Below are 22,467 nucleotides of genomic sequence, written 5' to 3' on the forward strand. Positions count from 1 at the left end.
AAAACCTTTAGCGTGGCGGACAGCTGACAGCCTTAGGCGGCTAGTTTTGAATAAATTTTCTGCAATTCTATAAAAGAGAGTAAATTTTATAGTTCTATATCATGTTATATGCAGTCAGCCAGCTGTTTTTCGCGGCCTATGTGAAAGGTCAGTGTCAGCAAGCGGTGGCAGACCCAGCCAAAATGTAATTTCAGTGTCAGCCACCGGTGGTTGACGCAGCCTAAATGAAATTTCAGTGTCAGCCACCGGTGGTTGACGCGGTCTAAATGTAATTTCAGTGTCACCCCTCACCGGTGGTTGACGTGGCCTAAATGAAAAGTCCAGTGTCAGCCACCAATGGTGCTCAACGTGTTAACTATAATCAGATGCAGAGTCACTGCGAACCAACTCACTGCGAACTACGGAAAACTATTTTGTAATGGTAGTGATCTAATGTATTATTCGTGGTACAGTAAACTTGATTTACAGGGTTTTTCTCACCACTACTACAAAATAATTCAATGACCTACGTAAAACGCCCCTTATTTCAATTATGTCTTGCTGAGCCTTTTAAAAAAATGGAAATTATGAACCGTAAATCTAGGAGTTTTAGTTTATAATTCTCTATCATTTCTTTAAATATTTCGTTGAATCCGAAGCAGTTGGCATCATGAAATGTTCACATTTCTTATATGAACATAAAAATTATAACTCTTACATGCAGTTAATAAATCTCACAAGAGCTGGAAAAAAATATGGAAATACTTCTGTACAAACTTTACGTAAACAATAATTATTTTAGTAGGAAATTTTGCATGACAAAACTGTTGGCGCTATTTGAAAGATAAAACTTGAGCCTTCTTAGAAATGGTGTCATATTAGCTTAAACAAAATTTAGTTCGACCGAAATATAGAGAGGAAGTTAATAACTTTCTTTAAGAATTACTATCAACAATTTTAAAACCGTTGATTTCGACTCAATCATTTTGAAATCTTATTACAAAATTTTACTGAAAAAAATCAAATTTTAATAAAGCGCAAAATTTTAATTTGAGAATCAATCAACGCTTTAAATAGACATGAAAACCTTTAATCCAATACTCAATTTTACACACTTTTCTAAGAACCCAAAACTTCTGTTCTAAAATATTTATTTCTTAGAAGTATATACAATTAAAAGTAAAATGATATAGTATTTCATTTGTAAAGTATATACAATTAAAAAGTTAATTATAAAAGAAATATTTGAAAAAAATTTATATTGTCAGTTAATTGGAATTTAAAAAAGCTTTTAATTTTTACAAATGAAACTCATATCTGAATTAGTTTTGTTGTGCATCATTATATTTCGCATAAAACAAGATTGAAAAGACAATAAGAGTTAGTTTAATTGTAAAACCAAGAACCTCACTATTACGTATAATTTTTTCGCAATCAATAAAAAAAAAATTTTTTGCATACCACTATTACAAATTTTTTTAAAAGTTTAAATATCGGACTAATTGTTATTATTATAGAGAGGATGCTCGTCTAAGAGAAAATTTAAAAGATGCGGCCCATGCAGGCTTGCAGCGATACCAAAAGAGCAACGACGCTACTCCAGAAGGAATTGCCTTTCATTATACTTAGAATTATTGATATGTAATAGCGATGAAGCAAAATTACTTATTTTGATAAACAATAAAAAAAAAATGGCTTAAATTTCGTTACCACTGGAAAATATATATTTACAAAGCAGAGCAATTTGACCTCGCCGAACATATTTAAGCAAAATGGTTTATGGTTATTAAGCAAATGGTAAAACAAAGATCTTAAAGTAAAAAGATTGGGTAAGCACGTAACAAAATCAACCCTTTCATAATAACATTCAATAATATATACTTACAGGTTTATGCAATCAAGGTAACCAGATTACTTAAACTATAAGTGAATGGAATTCTAATAGTTTCATTTATTTATTTCCAAATAAAACAAAAATTATATTATTGTACTTTGAATGGACATTTATATGACGTGATCAAACAAACATTAAACTTCATTTTCTTCGAATACATTTATGAATCACTTGTCTCGATGAGATTGAGCCATTTATTTTTTACAAAACCTAATAGTGCAAGATAAAATTGATGAAATTTTTCAGCACCAGAAGCTAAAAGAGACAGAGATGTTAGACTGATTTTGGCCTCCACTTTCAGTGATAAGGCATATTCAAGACTTCAATACCTAATATTGAACTCATCCATTATTAATCCAACCTTAACTAAGCAAAAAAGAATTGCTATAACCTCTCCTGTACCGAACTACTTTTATCTTTTTATACATAATTTATCTACCTCACAGTTACATGATGAATGCGCGAAAGCCAAATTTCGCTTTTGAAAAAAGGACACAATTTATAAAAGCTTCCAGAATGATTTTTCATATTGTGTTCAGTAAAACTTTCCCAAAAAATTTTTTGCTAAAAGATTATTTACACAGAATTAGTTTCCATATATTTTGTCCAACCTCTTCATTTTATAATATAATTTTCGAGAAAAAAAAGTCACATTTTAATAAATCGCAAAATTTTAATTTGAGAACCAATCAACGTTTTAATGAAACATGAAAACCTTTAATCCAATACTCAATTTCACACACTTTCCTAAGAATCTCTTTTAAAATATTTATTTCTTAGAAGTATATACATTTAAAAGTAAAATGATATAGTATTACATTTGTGAAGTATATACAATTAAAAAGTTAATTATAAAAGAAATATTAGAAAAAAAGTTGATAAAAGAAATATTTGAAAAAGTCATTATTGAAGTTACACTTACCTACCAACTCTTCCGGATTTTGCGGAAGATTTTATTTTCATATTTAAAGTGGTAGTAAATATATACTATTTTTTCTTTTATAAACTTAATTTTTGGATGATTTTGTTCACCACTATTCTTACAAAAATTAAACACATATATTAATATGCGTTACAATCATGCTTGTCAACTTAAGTTTTCTCAAATACAACATATTTGTTTGCAGAAAATTGAAGTTTTAATTCCATTTTAATACCACTGGGAAAATGATAATGAGAGGGATTAAAAGTTGGCAGGTATAACTTCTTATGCGACATCCAACAAGGTTGCGTTAAACGTACGCTACATTTTTATTGGCCGGGAAATCACGTGGTAGGATCCAGTTTTCCTTCATTTTCCATATTGTTTTGGTTCTCACTAGCATAAAAATAATAAAAGTCATAAACTTGATAAAAGAAACTAAACAAAAAAAAGACTGCGATAATCTCTCCTGTACTTAACTTTTATCTTTTTATATATAATTTATCTACCTCACTGTTACATGATGAATGCGCGAAAATCATATTTGCTATAGGGCAAAGGCCATGTTTGCTAATGGGCAAAAGCCTTGTTTGCTTGTAAGCAGAGGCCATGAGCCATGTTTGCTAATGGGCAAAGACCATGTTTACTAATGGCCAAAGGCCATGTTCTATTCATTCGGCAATGGTGCATTGACAATTGGGTATACTATAGCCTACGTCACAGGTTGTGTTATTCCTACTAAATTTAACCCATGAACGGCATTTTCTGCGAGCCTAACTTCAAGCCACAAATAAACAAACGAAGTGTTTGATCGTTTAAATAGCTGCTCGCCAGATTTTATTGCATTATAAAGAAAAGTAATTGATATTCGATTTTTGATTAATAATTGATTTATGTGGATAGTGGCATAGAATTTAGCATTGCGTCATGGTAAATGTTATTCCTACTAAGTGGAAGTAGCTGTGTTTTTTTTTTTTATATTATACCCAATTATATCAGAGTAAACCTTTTAAGGTGTCAGCTGATTTTTCTAAAATTCAACATGTTTTAATTTTTAAGTCTCCAATATTTTATAAAATCTTTGGTTTAAAGCAAATCATTACGAATTTCTAATAAACTATCAGCCGAATTGCTGGTATAGTAGATAGTCAAACCATACCCTCCAACTGCTACGGAATTTCCGTAGTTTCAGAAATCTTCTTTTCTGACGGTAGCAAAATTAATGTCTTAATATTTAAAAAAAAATTAGTTTTTGCGTAACTTGTCCACTATTACTTATAAAGGTGCAGGCCATATGGCTAGATACTTAAGTTCTGATAAAAGTTTTATGAGAGATGCTTTAAAAATTTCTACTTTGGTTCGCTACCACTAGAAAGAATTATTTTCAAAATCCTCATAAGTTGGAGGGTATGGTTAAACGGAAAATTAAATATAGGTTTGTATCTTTAGTCCTTCTGCGGTACAGAAGAGATGCTAACTACTCCATCTTCTGGTTGGGAATTGAAAATTAAACTTTGACAGAGTTCCGTGGTCCTTGAAAAAATTTAGTATTGATTGTAAATTAAGGATACTGCTAAAATATATTTTTTATTTTAACACACGTTAATCGGATTAAAAACTGGAATTTGTATGCATATATATACTTTCTTTGAAAAAAAAACAATTTAGTGGTGGTTACATAGAAATCAATCTATCTTTTAATCAAAAGTTACTCTGTGTGGTCCATTTTTATTCTTAAGGCACTATACAAATGATTTAATTTTAAAAATATGATATTAATTTGTACTTACCAATAAATTAAGTTATTGGTGGATGATTAAGATTGCTTTTTGATACTGTTTTCCAGAATAATTAATTCATGTATTTTTTAAATAATATTTACTTTCTTATAATCTTAAATCTAGTAGCTATTTATTCTAATTTCTTGATTTCAGTTTTAAAATAATTCGTTTTTGAAATGATTACTGATATAAGATTTGTTTCACATTTAAAAAGCTGTAAACTTTTTAAGGGTTGACGGGAATCAGAGAAATACATAGGAAGTGGTAACGTTAATATAAATATAAAGAACTTTACTTTTACTTTTAACTAAAACACTTTAGAAGGATTTAACGTTTAAATCTATAATTTAATCAGTTTTATAATTTCTATTTTGAAATAAATGTATTCAGAAATAAAATAAGTCGAAGCTCATCCTTTAAACAAGTAAATTGCTATTCAAATAACTAGACTACCATTTCTTTTAATCGTGACTGTTATCAAATTGTTATTAGCTCCGCGATGAAGTCCTTTTCCCATTGGTAGAGTTGTCAACTTTCTCCACTTTTTGAAAGTAGTATATCTTCTATTGAGAGCGAAGTTAATGATTTAATGTATGATTTGTTCCCTTGTAAAAATGATTTAATACTCTTATGCAGGGATGCCAATTGCTCCGGATGAGGCAAAATAATTTTTAAAAAAACGCTAGAGAACTTACAACTAAAATTTTTAGATTTTCGATTAATTTTATTAACTTTTTAAAAGGCTCAACAGGGTTTTGCTGTATTTATTTATTGGAATTACATACATTTGTAAACTTGTGTGCTCAATTTTGGGTTATAAACCTTTGTCAAATTGAAGGGATAGAGCGCTCGCCTTCCAATGAGGTGAACCGAATCCCAGCGATGGCTGGTCTATACGAATCCGAATCCAGCTTGCACCAGCTACAGTGCTGACGTGAAATATCCTCAGTGGTAGACGTATAATTGATTAGAGTCCCTTTGCTATCAGGCTAATCGTGGTGTTCCTCTTTATGCGAGTAAGTTCCATCAAAAATGCGAATAGGTTCCATCAAAAAGTCCACCACGAAAGCAAATTTCTCTCAACGCTTGATCCAGGAGTTCCATTGTCTTCTGGATTGGGTTCAAAATTACAAGGCTATGGGGTGGAGGTGAACAATACTGGTCGTAAACCCAAAAATTGGGCCGGCTTTCAACGACGGTTATAAAAAAATAAAACGTTAGTGGTGATCAAAATCTTTTAAAATTACTTTTACAAAACAGATAAATAAATATTAAAGTATACATTTTGCTATCAGTAGGAAACATCTTCCAGCCAATACCAAAAAGTGGCGCTTCACATAAGCTTCAGTATTATTTAGTGAATAAAAACCAGTAGTGGTGCAGAGATGCCAACTTGTTCCTGACAGCAAATAAATATATATTTTAAAGTGGTAGTGTATCAATTGTGATTCTTAGTTTAATAAATTTAATTTAGTAGATTTTTATCCACCACTATTTCTAAATACTTCGTAGGCTTAAATAATTCACCACTTTATGATATTTATGTAAAAGCAACTCCATTGACTGCTCACCTCATTGCTCAACCAAAACTGTTATAAAATTCCAGATGAATGGGATAGGGGCCGCTTCGCGGCCCAGGTACCCAATAAAATCAAAACACTAGGACTAGGATATTTATGTCATGCTATACCCTTTAAAAAGCGAGCAAAAAAAAGTTAAATAGTCGCAAAATTTACTTTTATTTACCGCTTTTTTAATTATTTTGAACTGTCCGGAGAAGTTGGCATCTCTGGTGGTGAATAAAAGCCTGTAAACCGAATGTAGCAGAATAAGAATGAATCAGACATTGAAAGACTACCACTCGAAAAAATTTATCCACAGTTCAAAGCAAATTGACATTTCAGTGAAATGTCTAGTATAAAGTGGCTCGTTTCATATGAATTTTTTAAGGATCGAAATCTAATGGTAGAAAAAGGTAACTTCAATTTAAATTCACTTAACCAAGAATCATCATTAAAACAAGAAGAACCCACAAAGCGAAAAAAGTCTAAATCATTATATATATTTTTGTTTAATTTGGAATCTGTAACATTTCAGCGAGAAATTTACCTTTTAATAATTTAAGAATGAAACCTTTTTTCAAGTTTAATACTCTTCTAGTATTAAAATTTTGAACTTAACAATATTTCGTATAGAAGTTTTAAAACTTCTCTATTAAATAAGATTGTTCCCAGAACTTATAGTCTGAATTAAATACATTACCCTAAAAAAAATCCAAAACTCTAGAACTGTTTTCCTTTAAGTACATCCTTGACATTTTTTTTTATTCCAAAACCCATACATTTAAGCTCTTCAGTATGCGAGAGATTTCCCATGGCTGCTTAGGAGGCAATTTATATGGGATTTATTTACTTCCGGCAAATAAAGGAACACTCGAATGAAGATCTTAATGAAAGAATTTCGAGTGGAATAAGAAACCCCCCTCACATATTTATCGACCCACTTTTTCCATGAATTACGAATTACAAGTATAGTTTCGTTATAAAAGGATTAAAATGAAAAATGGTCATGTTACTAGTGGATTCCCTTTGTTTATATTTATTTTCATAATCACAGGAGAGCATGCATTATAATATTTGCGAGTACTTTGCTAAGTTGTGTGTATACTTAGACGCCATTTTATCGTTAAATTAAACTATTAAATTTATTCGTGCTCTTATAGAGCTAATTTTTGTTGAACTATTTTCAGTTAACGATGATAATCGTGTTTATGGGGTTCGAGGTAAATTTTTAAAACTTCAAGTACATGCAGTTCATTGTTTTTGTGCTGTTTTATCATATTATAAGTGTTTGAAAAGGCTTTTAAATCTTTCGAGGCGTGTTTAACAAAATTTACTTTTAAAACTTTAAAAAAAACGATATTTGAATTTTTGGTATAAATTATACAATTATGCTTTAACCCCTTGGGGACGGGTGATTCAAATAAGCATACGTACAAAATCAGAATCAGGATGTAATTAAATAAAAAACGGTAACTTAAATGTAGTCGTTGCTAATTTGACTTACATACTTTGCTTTTACTTTAATTATTGCTAATTTAATCATATATATAATCAATGTTAGATCAAAGTATAACTAAATAGTTTTATTTTGAACAAAGTAATGGTGAATTAAATAAATCAAACAATTATAACTCCGCCCACAAATAAACTGCTAAAGAATTACTTTGATTACCAGTTTTATCTTTTTACCCTGATTGATACGGTTTTATGCTGTCACGTATTTGTGACAGTCGGCGCGAAAGGGTTAAAACGCCTAATTTTGCTGTTATTTTGTATATAAATAATCATATTTTAATTGGTCTTCCTTTTTGGCACATAATTTTTAAAAAAATAAACATTTCAAGGTGAAAACTTCAGTTTTCCATCCTACATTATTTGTTTCAAAATTTATGTACACTAATCTTAACACTTTCATGTCCGGTGACAGCAACATGTTGTCACGTGAAAACCAAACGTTAGCTGCCGGTGACAACACTTTGGTGCCATACGCAAACCATACACTAACAGCCGGTGACAACATGTTGGTGCCATGTCCAAGTCAAACGTTAGTGGCCGGTGACAACACATAGATGTCGCGCGTTGCATCCTGATATTCATGTGACATTTTGTCAAGGGACAATAGAGTACAGGGATGCCAACTGCTCCGCTTTCTGGAATAGTTTTAATAAAGTGGTAGCAAATTATATAGTAAAATTCGTTGAAGAAAGATAGTTACGCCTAGTTTTTAATATAGTAACCAGTAGTTTGATGCTTTAACGTTACATTTTATATGATTCTTATAATTTTTGTTATTTAGTGGTGAAAAAATGACCTATAATGAAAAATACTAAACTAAAAGTAACTTAAATTTCGCTACCACTAGAAAATACTATTTTACAAAGCGGAGCAAGTTACACACATGGTAAACTTATCACTAAATATATGCGGACCGCATAATGTTAATAAATTTATTCAATTTCATGAAGACAGTTTTAAAAAAATTATCTGAGAAATGGATGTCCCAAATTTCATGTAATTACCTGAAATAGATTTGAAATATATAAATTTAAAATTGTCAAACAAACAAAAATTAGTAATAAACTGACTATGGAAAAAGATGCATTTAAAGTTTCAACATCCATTATATTAATAAAAATACAAATTTATAATTTCTGAAATAGATATTAAAAGCATAAATTTTGCATCATTCAAAAGAGGAATAATTTTTTTTAAAACAATAAAAAAAATTGAAAGATTTTCTTAAACCGATCCGGTTTAAGTAAATCTTACAAATTTTGATTCGTACAAATTACCTTGAAGTTGAAAAAAATTACTAAAAAAATTAAAATACTTACTACTTATTATAATACTAAAATTTTGAATTTATTTCTTTGGAAATATGTAAAATATCGCTCATTAAATTTATTTGTTGTTTAAAAATTAAGTTAAAACTTGGTATATAATTTCTACGAATGAAATTACAATCAGTAGAAAATCTAATATTAGGAAGAAAAAAAATTCAGTCACTAAAGTTACAGAAAATATAAAGTAACAATTATTACTTTATAATGCATAGTTCGTACAGTGTAGTAATCGTTCCGTTTACACATTTTTCATAATGAAAATATGTAGCGCAACAGTAGTTCGGAATTATTGTAGTTAAACCATTAACATGCCTGCCAACTACTACGCTTTTTGGAAAATATTTTATAGAGGGGTAGAGATTCAAAATCTAAATTCTTCAGAATTTTTGGTAATTTTGTCAACATTTTAAAAGCCTCACAACGAGAGAACTGTAAAAAGGTATCGTTGCATATGAACTCTTAAATCATTTACATATAGTAGTGTGGAAAATAAGTTTAAAAGAATAAAAAATATGGCATTAAGAAATAAAATTACCCACAGCTTCATATATTTTTACAAAAAGGCCTAGCTTATAGAGAATTGGTAGTCAAACATTATATGCAGTCGCTAACAGTGATATATGTTTATACGAAACACTTACATGAAGAAGAAAAAAAATTGGTAGACCATATTTATTTATACCATCTACTTACCACACAGCATATACGACACTCTGCTTCGAGTTCAGATCCAATTTTAAATATTTATATATTAATAATGTAATAAATATGGTAAACAAAACTATCTTTTTTCCAAAATGAATTTTATTAATGAATTTTTCGTGCTATAACTTTCTTATTTTTTTTAAATAAAATTATCTATCTTTTTAAAAGGACGATAGATAATATCAAAAGAGTGTACTGATTAATTCTTAATTTTAATTTAACAACACATTGGAAGTATTTAGTCGATGAAGCAGGTAAGTGACATTTTCAAGGTATTAATTAATTAGGGAAAACAACAATAAGTGGTAGCAACAATAATGGGTGTGTTTAATGTAAAAGATTTCCCTTTACTTTTGATAATGCTTGCATGATTTTTCTTTCAAAACTAGAACGTGGTAAATAAAATAGGACAAAAAAAATATTAATCTCGCCTTCTAATAGATCTATCATGAAGTAGTTCGGATATTACTTTTTTTCTTCTTCATTGCTTATCCACTCCGAAGATGTCACTTTCCTGTTTCATCCACTAAGCTCTTCATTATTGTCAAGAAAAATGACTGTGAACAGATGCATAACGGCTAACTTTTTCGGATTTTCCCAAAGATTTTATGTTTAAAGTGATAGTAAAGTTTCTGCTTTTCTATTTCATTATTGGATTTATAAAATTGATTAAGAATAATTTTAATTTTTACCACAAAAGGAATAAAACTCTATGAAAACTCTGTATTTTATATAATTATAGTTTATCTAACTTCTAGTTTTTGTTGTGGTTCTTATTGTGTTCATAAAAATTGCAAATTGGCTCCCTAATTTTGCCAAGGTGCTCATTTTGTTCATAACAATTATAACTTATCGTTCTAATTTTGTCGTGGAGCTTCATTTTATTCATAAAAATTACAAATTACGCCAATAATGGCACGCTAAAATTACCGTTTACTTAACACTACTAACACAATACAATAGTAATTTATTTTCAGCAGTTGTTTAATTTAACTTTTCGTTTTAGCTGTCCTTAGAATTTCAACAAGAATGTTATCGATTAATTGGATAAGTTTTATCTAAGCTCTCTGAAGCAATTTTATCATTTAAACCGATAATCGATGAGAACGTTACTTTGTCATTCCCTATCATTTTATTGGCGGATAAGTTAAATTGTTGGCGACGTGAATGGGTATATCTCTTCATTTCGAGCCAAGTGGAAGTTTTATTTAATGTTTTAATTTCGCTCGATATTTTGGTTACAAAAAGAGAATTCTTACTTTTTAAAATTGATTTTGAGAAGTAAAATTAAAAGAAACAATTTAAAATACTTTGTGCAAACTATCTTTTATAATAAAACAGATATTGCTGCATTTGACATAAGTATTTGTTCGATAAAGTGTTTATTAATGTTTTAACCATAAAAGATGTTCAAAGTTTTCATCCATAAAGTACATGATAATTTTTAAACATATAAAACTATTGAAAATGTAAATAAGTAAACTCATTGTTAATGACAAAAGAAATCCAAACTTTTTATTAATTGTATATATACATACTTGCCAACTAATAATCCCCTCTAATATAATTTTTCCTAGTGGTAGTAAAATGGAATTAATATTTCAATTGCAAGTAAATAAATACGTTGTAACTGAAAAAGCTTTAACTGACAAGTATGATAATAATACATTTAAATATATATGCTTAATTTTTTTAAAAATATTGGGAATCAAAATCATTTTAAAATTAATCTTATAAAAGAAAAAATAGTATATATTTACTACCACTTTAAATATAAAAATAACATTTTACGCCAAATGCGTAAAAGTTGGCAGGTATGTATATATATATATTATTTATTTATTTATTTTTCTTAAATTGTCCTGAAAATATCCATTTCGCACTTACATCGTGTTTAATGTGTGAAAGTTTCTTTTTTAAAACTACTCTTACCCTTATAAACATCTTTTGTTGAAGGAACTTGTTTAAGACTTCCCGTAAACTTGAACTTGAACTGGTGTAGCATACAAAGTGCCTGTCCGCGAAGCGGACAATTGACTTTTCCATCTGAGATAGTGCCCGTGGGCGCCTGTAATGGTGGCGATGCAGTGATGAGTAGAGTGGCGAGCGAAAACGCAGAAGCGGAAGTCACAAATTAGTTTATACTAAAAGCGATAAGTCCTAATATATGATGGTAGCGATGAAGTAAGAGTGGCAAAAGAAATTTAGGTATAAATCTAGGGGTGGTATGCTCGCGAGTCAAGGATCACCCTTCTGGTCATTTCCCCTCTCTGCGAGCATCCATAAATATAAAGGGTGGCCACTNAACATTAACGGGAAAATGGCCGTCCGCGCGGACGTCGGATTCGAGAAATTCGTTGTCCGCGGGGAATTTTTGACCGCCGAGGACAGGCGGACGGGCGGTTTTTCGAGCCCTGGTTCGGGTAAAAAGAATTTTTATTAGCAATTAAGAATCTGGATTCTACATTCTGATTAAAATTTGTTCTAAAATGAGACAATCTCTTCGAAATTCTAACCTTGTAACAAATCATGTCTGTGAAGACATGCATTATTCATTAGAAATAATTCATTTATGAAGACATGCATTATATATTAGAAACTTGATTTCTATATAAAAACATGCATTATTCATTAGAAATAATTCATTTATGAAGACATGCATTATATATTAGAAACTTGATTTCTATATAAAGGCATGCATTATTCATTAGAAATTTGATTTATACATGAAAACACGCATTATTTGTTAGAAATTTGATTTTATGAAGACATGCATTATTCATTAGAAATTTGATTCATTTATGAAGACATGCATTATATATTAGAAACTTGATTTCTATATGAAGACATGCATTATTCGTTAGAAATTTGATTTATATATGAAAACACTCATTATTTGTTAGAAATTTGATTTTATGAAGACATGCATTATTTATTAGAAATTTGATTCATTTATGAAGACATGCATTATATGTTAGAAATTTGATTTCTATATGAAGACTTGCATTATTTATTCGAAATTTGATTTGTAATATGAAGACCTTACATTAATTTTATGATATTTTAACTAGAAAATCAATAAAAAATACCTTTTTGAAGTTCTCCTTCGATGCAGAGATCTTCGATGACTTGTCTAGATTCTCGGAGTTGAGCAGAGTTAAAACAACGGGCGCTGTGATCATCAATGCATTTCACACCTTTCTGTAATTTTCTGTGAATAGTTTAAGACATTTCGTTAAAGACACGGGCATATTCAATGAAACAAAAATATGAAATGGCGCAATACAAATGAATCTTTTATTCAGACATGGGCCAGTATTATTAAGGGCGATTCAGCAAAACGGTTACAAACTGGAGGGGAAGTAATGGTCTCATTCTAAGAATTTAGAATTGCATAGCAAGTCATGAACAAAAATGTCATTTTATGCAGCTTGGAGTGCCATTATGAACTGGCTGTTCGTGCGTATTCGAAACAGTGTATTGATGTTTTTGATTTTATATTAACTTTTATGTTAACTAAAAATTACTTTTTGTAAATTATATTTAATCATATGATGCCAGATATAGATATTTTATTGTCTACTGTAAATTGGCTATTGTTGTTAAGCTCGCTAAGTTGGTCGCCATATCATTAATTTACAATAAAATAAACATTTTTGGGGTGAATTAGCTAAAACTGGGAGCTATCGTAAACCTTCAGCCCATACTTCTTTACTAAATATCTGAACAGACTGGCACCTTTTGTTTGGTGGAAACTAGACATTCACAACTTTGTTAGTCCACTAACATTAGTATATATATATATATATCTTTAATTTAAACTTTACTCGTAATAAAAAAAATCATTATAATTATTATTGTATCATTTCTAATACGCGGCGGCACACAAAAGTGCCACAATAGTTGAGAATCACTGTACTGTACATTATAATTTGTTAATAATGTAAATCTACCTATATTTTGATTTGAAATCAGGCACTTGCGTTATTTTAAAAGTAAAGTGGTAGCAAACATTCAAAAATATCAGTTTAACCAGAGAATAAATGATTTACTTCTTTCCTTTTATCCAAGGTACTTTTTACATAACTACAAAATATATTACATTTTTGCAACAGTGAACGAATAGCTACAAACTCTTGCCGAAGATTTTAATTTTGTATTGAAAGTGATGAAGATACGTTTGCTTTTTAATTTAATTCTTGAATTTATTAATTTAATTGAAAATGATTTTAGCTACTACAATAGATAAAAATATTAAACAGATATATAAATAGCTTAATTTTATGCACCGGTGTGTTTAAGTTCAGATAAAACAAATAAATGCATTTGTCTACAATTGATTATTTAACTTTCAGTATACTAACTAAATGCAAATCAATAAGATTACCAAATATATTAACGTTAAGATAATTTCCTTTAAATGTTGTTTCGACTTTAATTCAGTTAGATATTTTCAGCTTTAAAATAAGGTATGGTTCAGAAAATTCTATTTTAAAACTGGGTTTTGGTTGGTCATTACCATAATTATAGCGAAAATATTCATATTTTAAAAAAATAACTTTTTGCACATGTATAAAAAACTGTATTAAGTCAAGTAAATATTTTTTTAAAAAGCCACTTTAAAAGTGTTGCAATTTATTACACGCTAGATACTAGTAAATGCAATTTTGCTTATTGATTAATTTTGCTTGATTTTGCTTAACACTGCAATATATTTACCATTCATTTTAAAACAAATAAATGTGGTAGAAATCTAAACAATACTATTTTAAAATGCTTTATAAATTTTTAAATTGATTATTCCTTATAAAATAATAATTTCATTTAAACCAATAATTAAATTTTTTCCTTTTCCAGTGCAGTGTAGCCAGTCTGGAAACATTAATTCTACAAATGTTGCAAATCACTAGAAATATTAAAATAATTGTTTTTAAATGTTTAGCAACCACTATTATATTAACAACCGAAGACAGAGAGAAGTATGTCACTTCACTTAGAACGCAGCGTCTAAGATGGCACTTTCATGATGTGCTGCTTGACTAATTGAAATTTAATTGAATTTTGCTGTTCTGTAAAGGGTTAAAAGAACAGTTAATTTAAATCTTGATTTAAATCAAGATAATTTAAATCAAACTGTTTTAAATCAATGTTAGAGTGATCATTCTTACCTACATACAAGCTCAAGCTCGTGCTTAGTAGCGGCTAAAGCTAAATCATCACTTTTAGCTACAGATTTTAAAACTGTTAAGCATGTCTCTAATTCATTTGGAGAACAATATCCTTCTGAGCTGATGATTTCTAAGAGAAAGAAAATAAAAATTAGATTCAGAGACACCTAATTTATACTAACCATAACATTCATGCATTCTTACAAAGAAACAAAATAGGCATACATATCAACTAGTCTCCTTTGATTAGTTTTGGTCGGAATAAAAACTCTATGTTAGTAACCAGTTATTCAATTGAGAAAAAATCCAGTGGGCCGTGGCAGACCAATGGTGCAGGGCCGTGAAGTTCACTGGTTAGTGAATCGGATTCCTGTTCGGAAGGGCTGGGGTTAGAACTCTCAACTCCACTAACATCCACCGAGTACACTGCAGGTACTCGGTCTTAGCCATCGCATGTACTAGGTACTTAGGTATGTCAGTAACTAGTAACTCAATTTTAAAAAAATCCACTGAACTATGGTATCCCAGTGGTTATCCATTTAAATCCATAGGGCCGTGATAGTCCAGCGGTTAGAGAAACTGACTCCGGTTCGGAAAGGCCAGGGTTCGATCCTCGACTTCGCTGTGACCCATCGAGTACATGTGCTTGTAAAATTTGTGAAATCGAAATTTTTGTGGTCAGTCGCTGAGAAGTATCATGAGTACTGGGATCTGGAGAAACTTTCTTTCCCCTTCAGATCTTTGTCAAAATTGTGGAAATGGCTTCACGACTGTCATCTATCCGGGGTGCTCTGAGCTAAGATGTACTTTCAGTCACCCTTGCGGTGCCTTCTTGTCAAACGAAAGGCGCAACCTGACCTAACGCGCGAAGGCCAATTGCAGGCGTGCTTGGTTTGTCCAAGCGTCTTAAGAAACAAAAACAAAAAAAACACCAGATCAAAATTGCATTTTGAAGGGAAAACCGTCAAAAACAAATGCAAGAACGGTTTATATCCATGAAAGCTGATTCTGAGAAGGAAACGATGAAAGCGAGAGAGCAAAAATTATTTTTCCACAACTTCGTACATCTTCACTGTGTAACAACTCTCGTGGAGAATTGTTGATTATTGATTTGTCAAACCTTAGTAATCATAAAAATTCAACAGAAAGTGATCTTATCGCCATTTTTGTGAAAAATGGACAAATGCAGTTGTTTCTCTTTGTTCTTTAAATATAAAAATCGTGTAGCTGCCAAGTGCTTCGATTTTCTAAAAACAATTTTATTTAATATTTACAAAGTGCTTTAAAATATTTTATGCGTTTCATAAGAAAATGTTTTAAATGTTTTTACGGTTTATTGAATGAAATTAAAATCAAATCAATTGGACTAATAGCGAAATAGTTATAAGGTGCTTTTATCTTTGAAAAGTACTATCTTATATTTACGCTCCTGAGACTGCTATCTAGTCATGTTAGATATTGTTTCCTACATATTTTTAACAGTATTCTTCATAAATATTTGTTTTACAGACTTGATTTTCCATTTCATTCAATTTAGCATGAAAAAAAATGCATAGGTATCAATATCTCAGTAATAATTACATTGTAAATATCGCAAATAAGTATAAATCGAAATTATACAATTTTTACAACAACAAAAAATTATAACTTCTGAACTATTAAAAAAGACTTGTTTTGGGGTTTATTAGATTCCGCGTTAAAGAATACATTGGAAACAATATCTTACTTGTTTAGATAGCAATGTCTGAATCATAAACACGCACACTTCTCAGACACGTTTTTATGCTTAAATTATACATCAAATCAGGGCCGGATTTAAGCTTAGCGGGGCCCTAAGCTACTGAAAATGATGGGGCCCTTTTAAGTTCATTTCTATTTCTATACACCTAAAGTAAACTGTCATATTTTTTATTGCTGAATATTAACATTATATTATTAAAAATTTGATAATATTGCTTGATTGTTAAATATATTGATTGTGATGGGACTATAATGTANAAGAATTATTTATGTGTGCTTATTAAAGTTTTCTCTTATAAAAATATCTTGGGTATTTATTTTTTTTTGCTGTAATTTCGGGACTATGATACAATAAAATATTTTTGTATCTTTCTATTCAGTACTTTTGCATATGGATGTAACAATCTGTTAATCATCAAGAAACAAAAAAATAATTGCAGCAATCGTTGGAGTAGATGAGCAAAGCGAGCAGGCATTGTAGCTTCCTAACAATGATACAAAACTTTCTTGTGATAAAGATTAAAAAAATACAATACTGCTTCTTACACTATACGTAATTCATTTTTAAAACAATTAATCAAGAAATAATAAAACAAAATAATAATCTAAATAACAAATCCTACAATTTAATCGGTCTGTTATGTCATGCATTTCACTATTCTAAAACGACGTTTAACTTATTTGTTTAATTCTATTGCTTTTTATAGAAACAGAATTGACAGCCACACAAAAACAGATTATGGGGAAGAGGATGAGAGGGAACGTATAATGACAAAGCACGTAAGGACAGCAATTTATTTTCAGAGATGAAAAATATGACTGCATTCAAATCCTATTAAAGAATTATGAGATTCAAGATAGGAAAGGAATTATCCTAAACTAAAATCGATATATTCTGCATTTGAGCTCAATTCTTTAAATCCTAGCATTGATAATTCAAGCAAACAAAAAGTATAAAAAAGAAATTGCGCTATTTTTGAAGATATTTTTTTTTATATGCGAATTCATTTGTTAGAGCTTATTAAGATTTCATGGTTGGCATAAAGCCATTTTTTTTTGAAAGTTCAATCTTTATTCTTCACTAATGCAGGGGTTCAAAATTTGATACATTATTTTACATAAATATGGTAAGGTAAGAGTGTACAATAATATATACCCTAAAATAAAAGTTTTTTCTTTTGAGAACGTTATTTGAGGAAAACACCATAGATTAATTAAGCTAAGCACTTTGAAAAAAAACACAAACAAAAAAAAATAATACTAAAGTTTGGGTTTCAAAATGAAGAACTTACTTCAGTTGTTGGAAGAAAAAAAATGAAAGAGAGAAACTGATATTTAGAAGAAAATTACAAACAAGTTACAACACGTTAAAAAAGGGATTGTAACGGAAACAAGATGAAAAAAAGATAATCAAACAAAAGAAGGGTGACAGGCACCCAGGGTTTAGAAACGAGATGTTGCATGATGCAGAAATTAAAAGAAAATATCTTCCAAAATATTTTGAAAGAATGACATTCTGGAAAAAAAGAATGAAAGAGAGAAACTGATATTCAGAAGAAAATTACAAACAAGTTACAGCACGTTAAAAAAGGGATTGTAACGGAAACAAGATGGAAAAAGATAATGAAACAGAACAAGGGTGGTCAGCACACAGGGTTTAGAGACGAGATGTTGCATGATGTAGAAATTAAAAGAAAATATCTTTCCAAACTATTTTGAAAGAATGACATTCTAGAAAAGTCATTAAATAAAATATTAGATTTTTTTTAAATGTGAAATTATTCCTAGAAATTTAGGTCAGTATTTGACGAGCAGTGATAATTGATTTTAGCTGAAGAAAACTCATGATTAGGATCTAGCTCAGTAAGTCTATGGAGGAATGTTCAATGTCTTTATTTTGTACGTATCTTCACGTACATTTGAATGAAAATTGAAATCGTAGTTGACTTGAAATGCAATTCAATCATAGAAAAAAGTCTTTAAATTTAAATTAATTGAAAATTGATTCAGATAAATATATCTATCAAATATATATATATATTTTATTTTTTTGATTGCGTGCTATACCTTCATAGATTAAATTACAGATACAGTATGGAACCGATTATCCGGAACGGTCGGGACCATTGCTGTTCCGGATAACTGATTTTTCCGGTTTTCTGAATCGCTACAAAAAGCATTTTTTTTTATAGTTAAACCCAACTAAAAAAAAAATTGGAAATAATCTTAAAAATAAGAAAAAACGATGAAGTAATACACTAATGATTATTTCGAAAATGATGGTAAGGTAAACATCTTTACGAAAAGAAAGAAAAATCGTAAAATCTTATGAGGAAAAAAAAAATTTTTTTAAATGGCGAGAAAATTTATCGAATTTCGTTCCGGTTTTTTGGTTTTCCGGTTTTCTGATTTCCGGATAACGGGTTCTGTACTGTACTAGAATAAAACCACGGTCAAAAGTGATAGCTTTAAAAAGCGGATAGGATGAAATACCCTGCATAAATTTGAGATTAAAATTATAAAGTCTAAGATTATATTTTATTTCATTTTAAGAATAAAATTAAACTAAGACTTCTGATTTAATATTTTATCTCATACAAAGAGATAGTTGAAAAGACCTGTATTATATATTTAACATTTTCTATCTGTTTATTATATTTTCCATTGTGAGACTTCAATTTTCTTACTCTGCATAAAGCAAAATAAATAGTCATTACCGGCTACAGGGGGACTAAATATTCTATGATATTCTGAAAATAATTCTTTTATTTCATGTTTGTTTCTTAATTTTTTCGTTTGAGAAATAAACCTCGTAATGTTTACTGTATTTTGAAATATTCCTTAAAATAAATGCCTTACATTATTGACATCAACAGTTTTATTAATCATTTGAAATTTTATAAATATATATCCGGATTTTTATTAATTTTTTTCCTTTTTTTCGGATTCCCCCCCCTCCAGTTTCTCGTTATTTTTATTATTATTTTTCTTCTCCCCCCTCTTTTCATTGTTCTGTAATTTTTTCCATGGTGTTTACCAACAGGATAATGCACTATATCATAAGGGTCGAATCGTCGAGGAATATTCCAGTGACTTTCAAGTCATGTCTTGGCCCCCAAATTCCCCTGACCTTAATCCAATAGAGCATTTGTGGTCCTACTTGGAAAATCAAATTCGTGCTGCCACGCTACCCCCTCGCAATGTGAGGGAATTGCAGGACCAGTTGGTGAACGCTTAGTACCAGATACCTCAGATTACCTATCAGCACCTAGTGGAATCAATGCCACGGCTGGTGCTGAAAGTTTTGAGGGCTAAAGGTGGTCCTACATGTTATTAGCAGGGTGGTCATAATGTAATGGCTCTTCGGTGTATGCCAACTTGCTCCGGACAGCGAATAAATATTTTAGAGTGGTAGCTTATTTAATTGTGATTCTTGGTTTAATAAATTTAATTTATTAGGTTTTTACCCACCACTATTTCTAAAACATTCGTAGGCTTATATATTTCACCACTTTTTAGTACTAAAGTCGTTAATTATAAAGCCATTAGTAATAAAGTCATCTTTAAAAAGAGCAAGCAAAAATAGTCAAATATTTGCAAATTTATTTTGTAGTTATTTACCGTTTTTGAATTATTTTGGCGTGTCCGGAGCAGTTGGCATCTCTGTGTGTGTATATATAAATATATATATTCTTTTTTTTTCTTTTTAAGTGGCCACATATTTTAAAACGTGACTACTGTCAGAAAGGCTACAACTAACCACTGATCAGCATCGAAACTTCTTAATTTTTGTCTATTTCACCTTGTTTAGGTCAGTTAAAAGCCGGTGACATATTTGACAGAAAGATAATGAAAGGAAATACTTTTGTCCAATTAGGTAAATTTTTCCTACAGAATGAATGGCAGTAATGGGAATTTCAATCGAAATCCATTTGAAACGACTACTTTTCCTTGTATGAAAAAGACTGGCATCTTTTACTTCGTTAATTTATAGCTTTATTTATAATTAAGTTTTTGTAAAGGAAAAAAAAACACTAGCTTTTGAAGATAATCGGAAATTAAATCTCTAATTGACTTTCTGTGTAACGAAAAACTTTTATCTTAATTTTCCCTTCTTTTGCACCCTAACTACTCGCTAAACCTGTTATTGATTAGCTCATTTAAGGCGGAATGGAGAGAAAAAAAACTTAATTAAAATTTTTTTTTATTTCTGAATTTTTATTCCTTTACCACAATTTAAAAGGTCTCATTACGAATGTAAAATTTGATATTTGAAACTGAATTAAATTTAAGAAAAATCAATTAAAATTGAGATAATAACTTAAATATAATATAAAAACATGTCAGTTTTTTTAACTCTAGATACTATTGGAATTCATTACATCCAAAATTTTGGATTTTTAATATACAATTATAACCTGTAGAAGACATAATAATAATTATGCGGGGCGGGCTTTAAGGTGATTTAGATGTATTTATTAGTGGTAGCAAAATTATACACAACTAAATCGTTTAATACATCTGTGATCACCACTATAGGTTATTTTAGGCCGGGATAGCCTGGTTGGTAGGGCACTGGGCATAAATGCCAACTTTTACGCATTTGGCGTAAAATGTTATTTTTATAAAGTGGTTGTAAATATATACTAATTTTTATTTAATAAACTAAATTTTAAATCATTTTGATCACCAGTATTCTGAAAAAAATTTAGCATATATATTTATATGCATTACTAACATGGTTGTCAGCTAAAGCTTTTTCAAATACAGCGTATTTTTTTTGCTTACAATTGAAAATTTAATTTCATTTTACTACCACTGGGAAAAATCATAATGGAAGGGATTAAAAATTGGCAGGTATGCACTGGGCCATCACCTTCAACATCAGAACGGTCTCTTATAAGTAGTCCGCGCAGACTATTTAAAAAGTGAGTCAGTTGTGCGCATGAACACAAAATTTTTTATAAAAGTAATTGAGAGAAATATATCATATATATTTGAGAATTTAATCCGTAGTGGTTGACAAGTGAATGAGGCAAACCAATAATATTCATGAATAAAACAAATTTTTGGTCATATATTTGCTACCACTTTTTTATTTTAACTAGATTTTGTATTAAATGACTCGTTCGGAAAGTGGATATCCTTAAAGCTACCACAACGACTGCTTATATTCAAAATGTTTTTAACTCATTTTTGTAGTTTCATGATGAATGGGATAGGGGCCGCTGTGCGGCCCAGGTGCCCAGCTGTTTTTAAATAAAGTAAGTAAAAAGTGGATATCCTTCACGGTGGTCTGATCGGACTACCTATAAAAAACCGTGTGGAGGCTTTCAGTTGTAGGAGGCATTGACTGAGCCCGATGTCCAAGAGTTCGTGGGCTCGATCCCAGACGGCCGGAGACTCCCTGTGTCGTAAAAGGTGACTGATGCACGTTAAATCTGTCGAGTCGCAAAGCCCTCCATGTTCCCATAACAGATAAATACCTTTGGGGATACTGATCCAGGAGTTTCCTTGTCTTCTAGATAGGTTCAAAATTACAAGGCTACGGAGTTGAACTTTAGTAGTCGTAAACCCAAAAATTGGGTTGGCTGTTCAACGACGGATATANTATATATATATATATGCACTGCTCAAAAAAATTAGGGGAGCACATGGCTCCCCTAATTTTTTTGAGCAGTGTAGATAGATCTAGGTTATTTTATAAAAAAAACATATCTGTTTGAAAATCAACTGTGCAAGATATCTAAAAATTAAAGTGGAAAAAAGAAAATTACTGCTATTGTCAATATGAGATTATTACCACTATTAATTTTCTATGACACGTGAAAAACATTTATAACTTTAAATTCGAATGTTTGTATAATTATATT

General features: G+C 30.1%; 1 protein-coding gene across 1 annotated transcript in view; it reads right to left on the reverse strand.

Annotated features, from left to right (window-relative positions):
- The window catches only part of LOC107438316 (uncharacterized), a 100,571-nt gene that overhangs the window by 31,027 nt on the left and 47,077 nt on the right, over positions 1-22,467 (reverse strand). The window contains exons 2-3 of the mRNA XM_071184922.1: positions 14,855-14,984; positions 12,776-12,897 (exon numbers count right to left, since the gene is read on the reverse strand). Of these exons, the coding sequence (XP_071041023.1) occupies positions 12,776-12,897; positions 14,855-14,984 (252 nt within the window). The remainder of the gene's footprint in view (positions 1-12,775; positions 12,898-14,854; positions 14,985-22,467) is intronic.

The sequence above is a fragment of the Parasteatoda tepidariorum genome, chromosome 9 (assembly GCF_043381705.1).
Source record: "Parasteatoda tepidariorum isolate YZ-2023 chromosome 9, CAS_Ptep_4.0, whole genome shotgun sequence".
Lineage (NCBI taxonomy): Eukaryota > Metazoa > Arthropoda > Arachnida > Araneae > Theridiidae > Parasteatoda > Parasteatoda tepidariorum.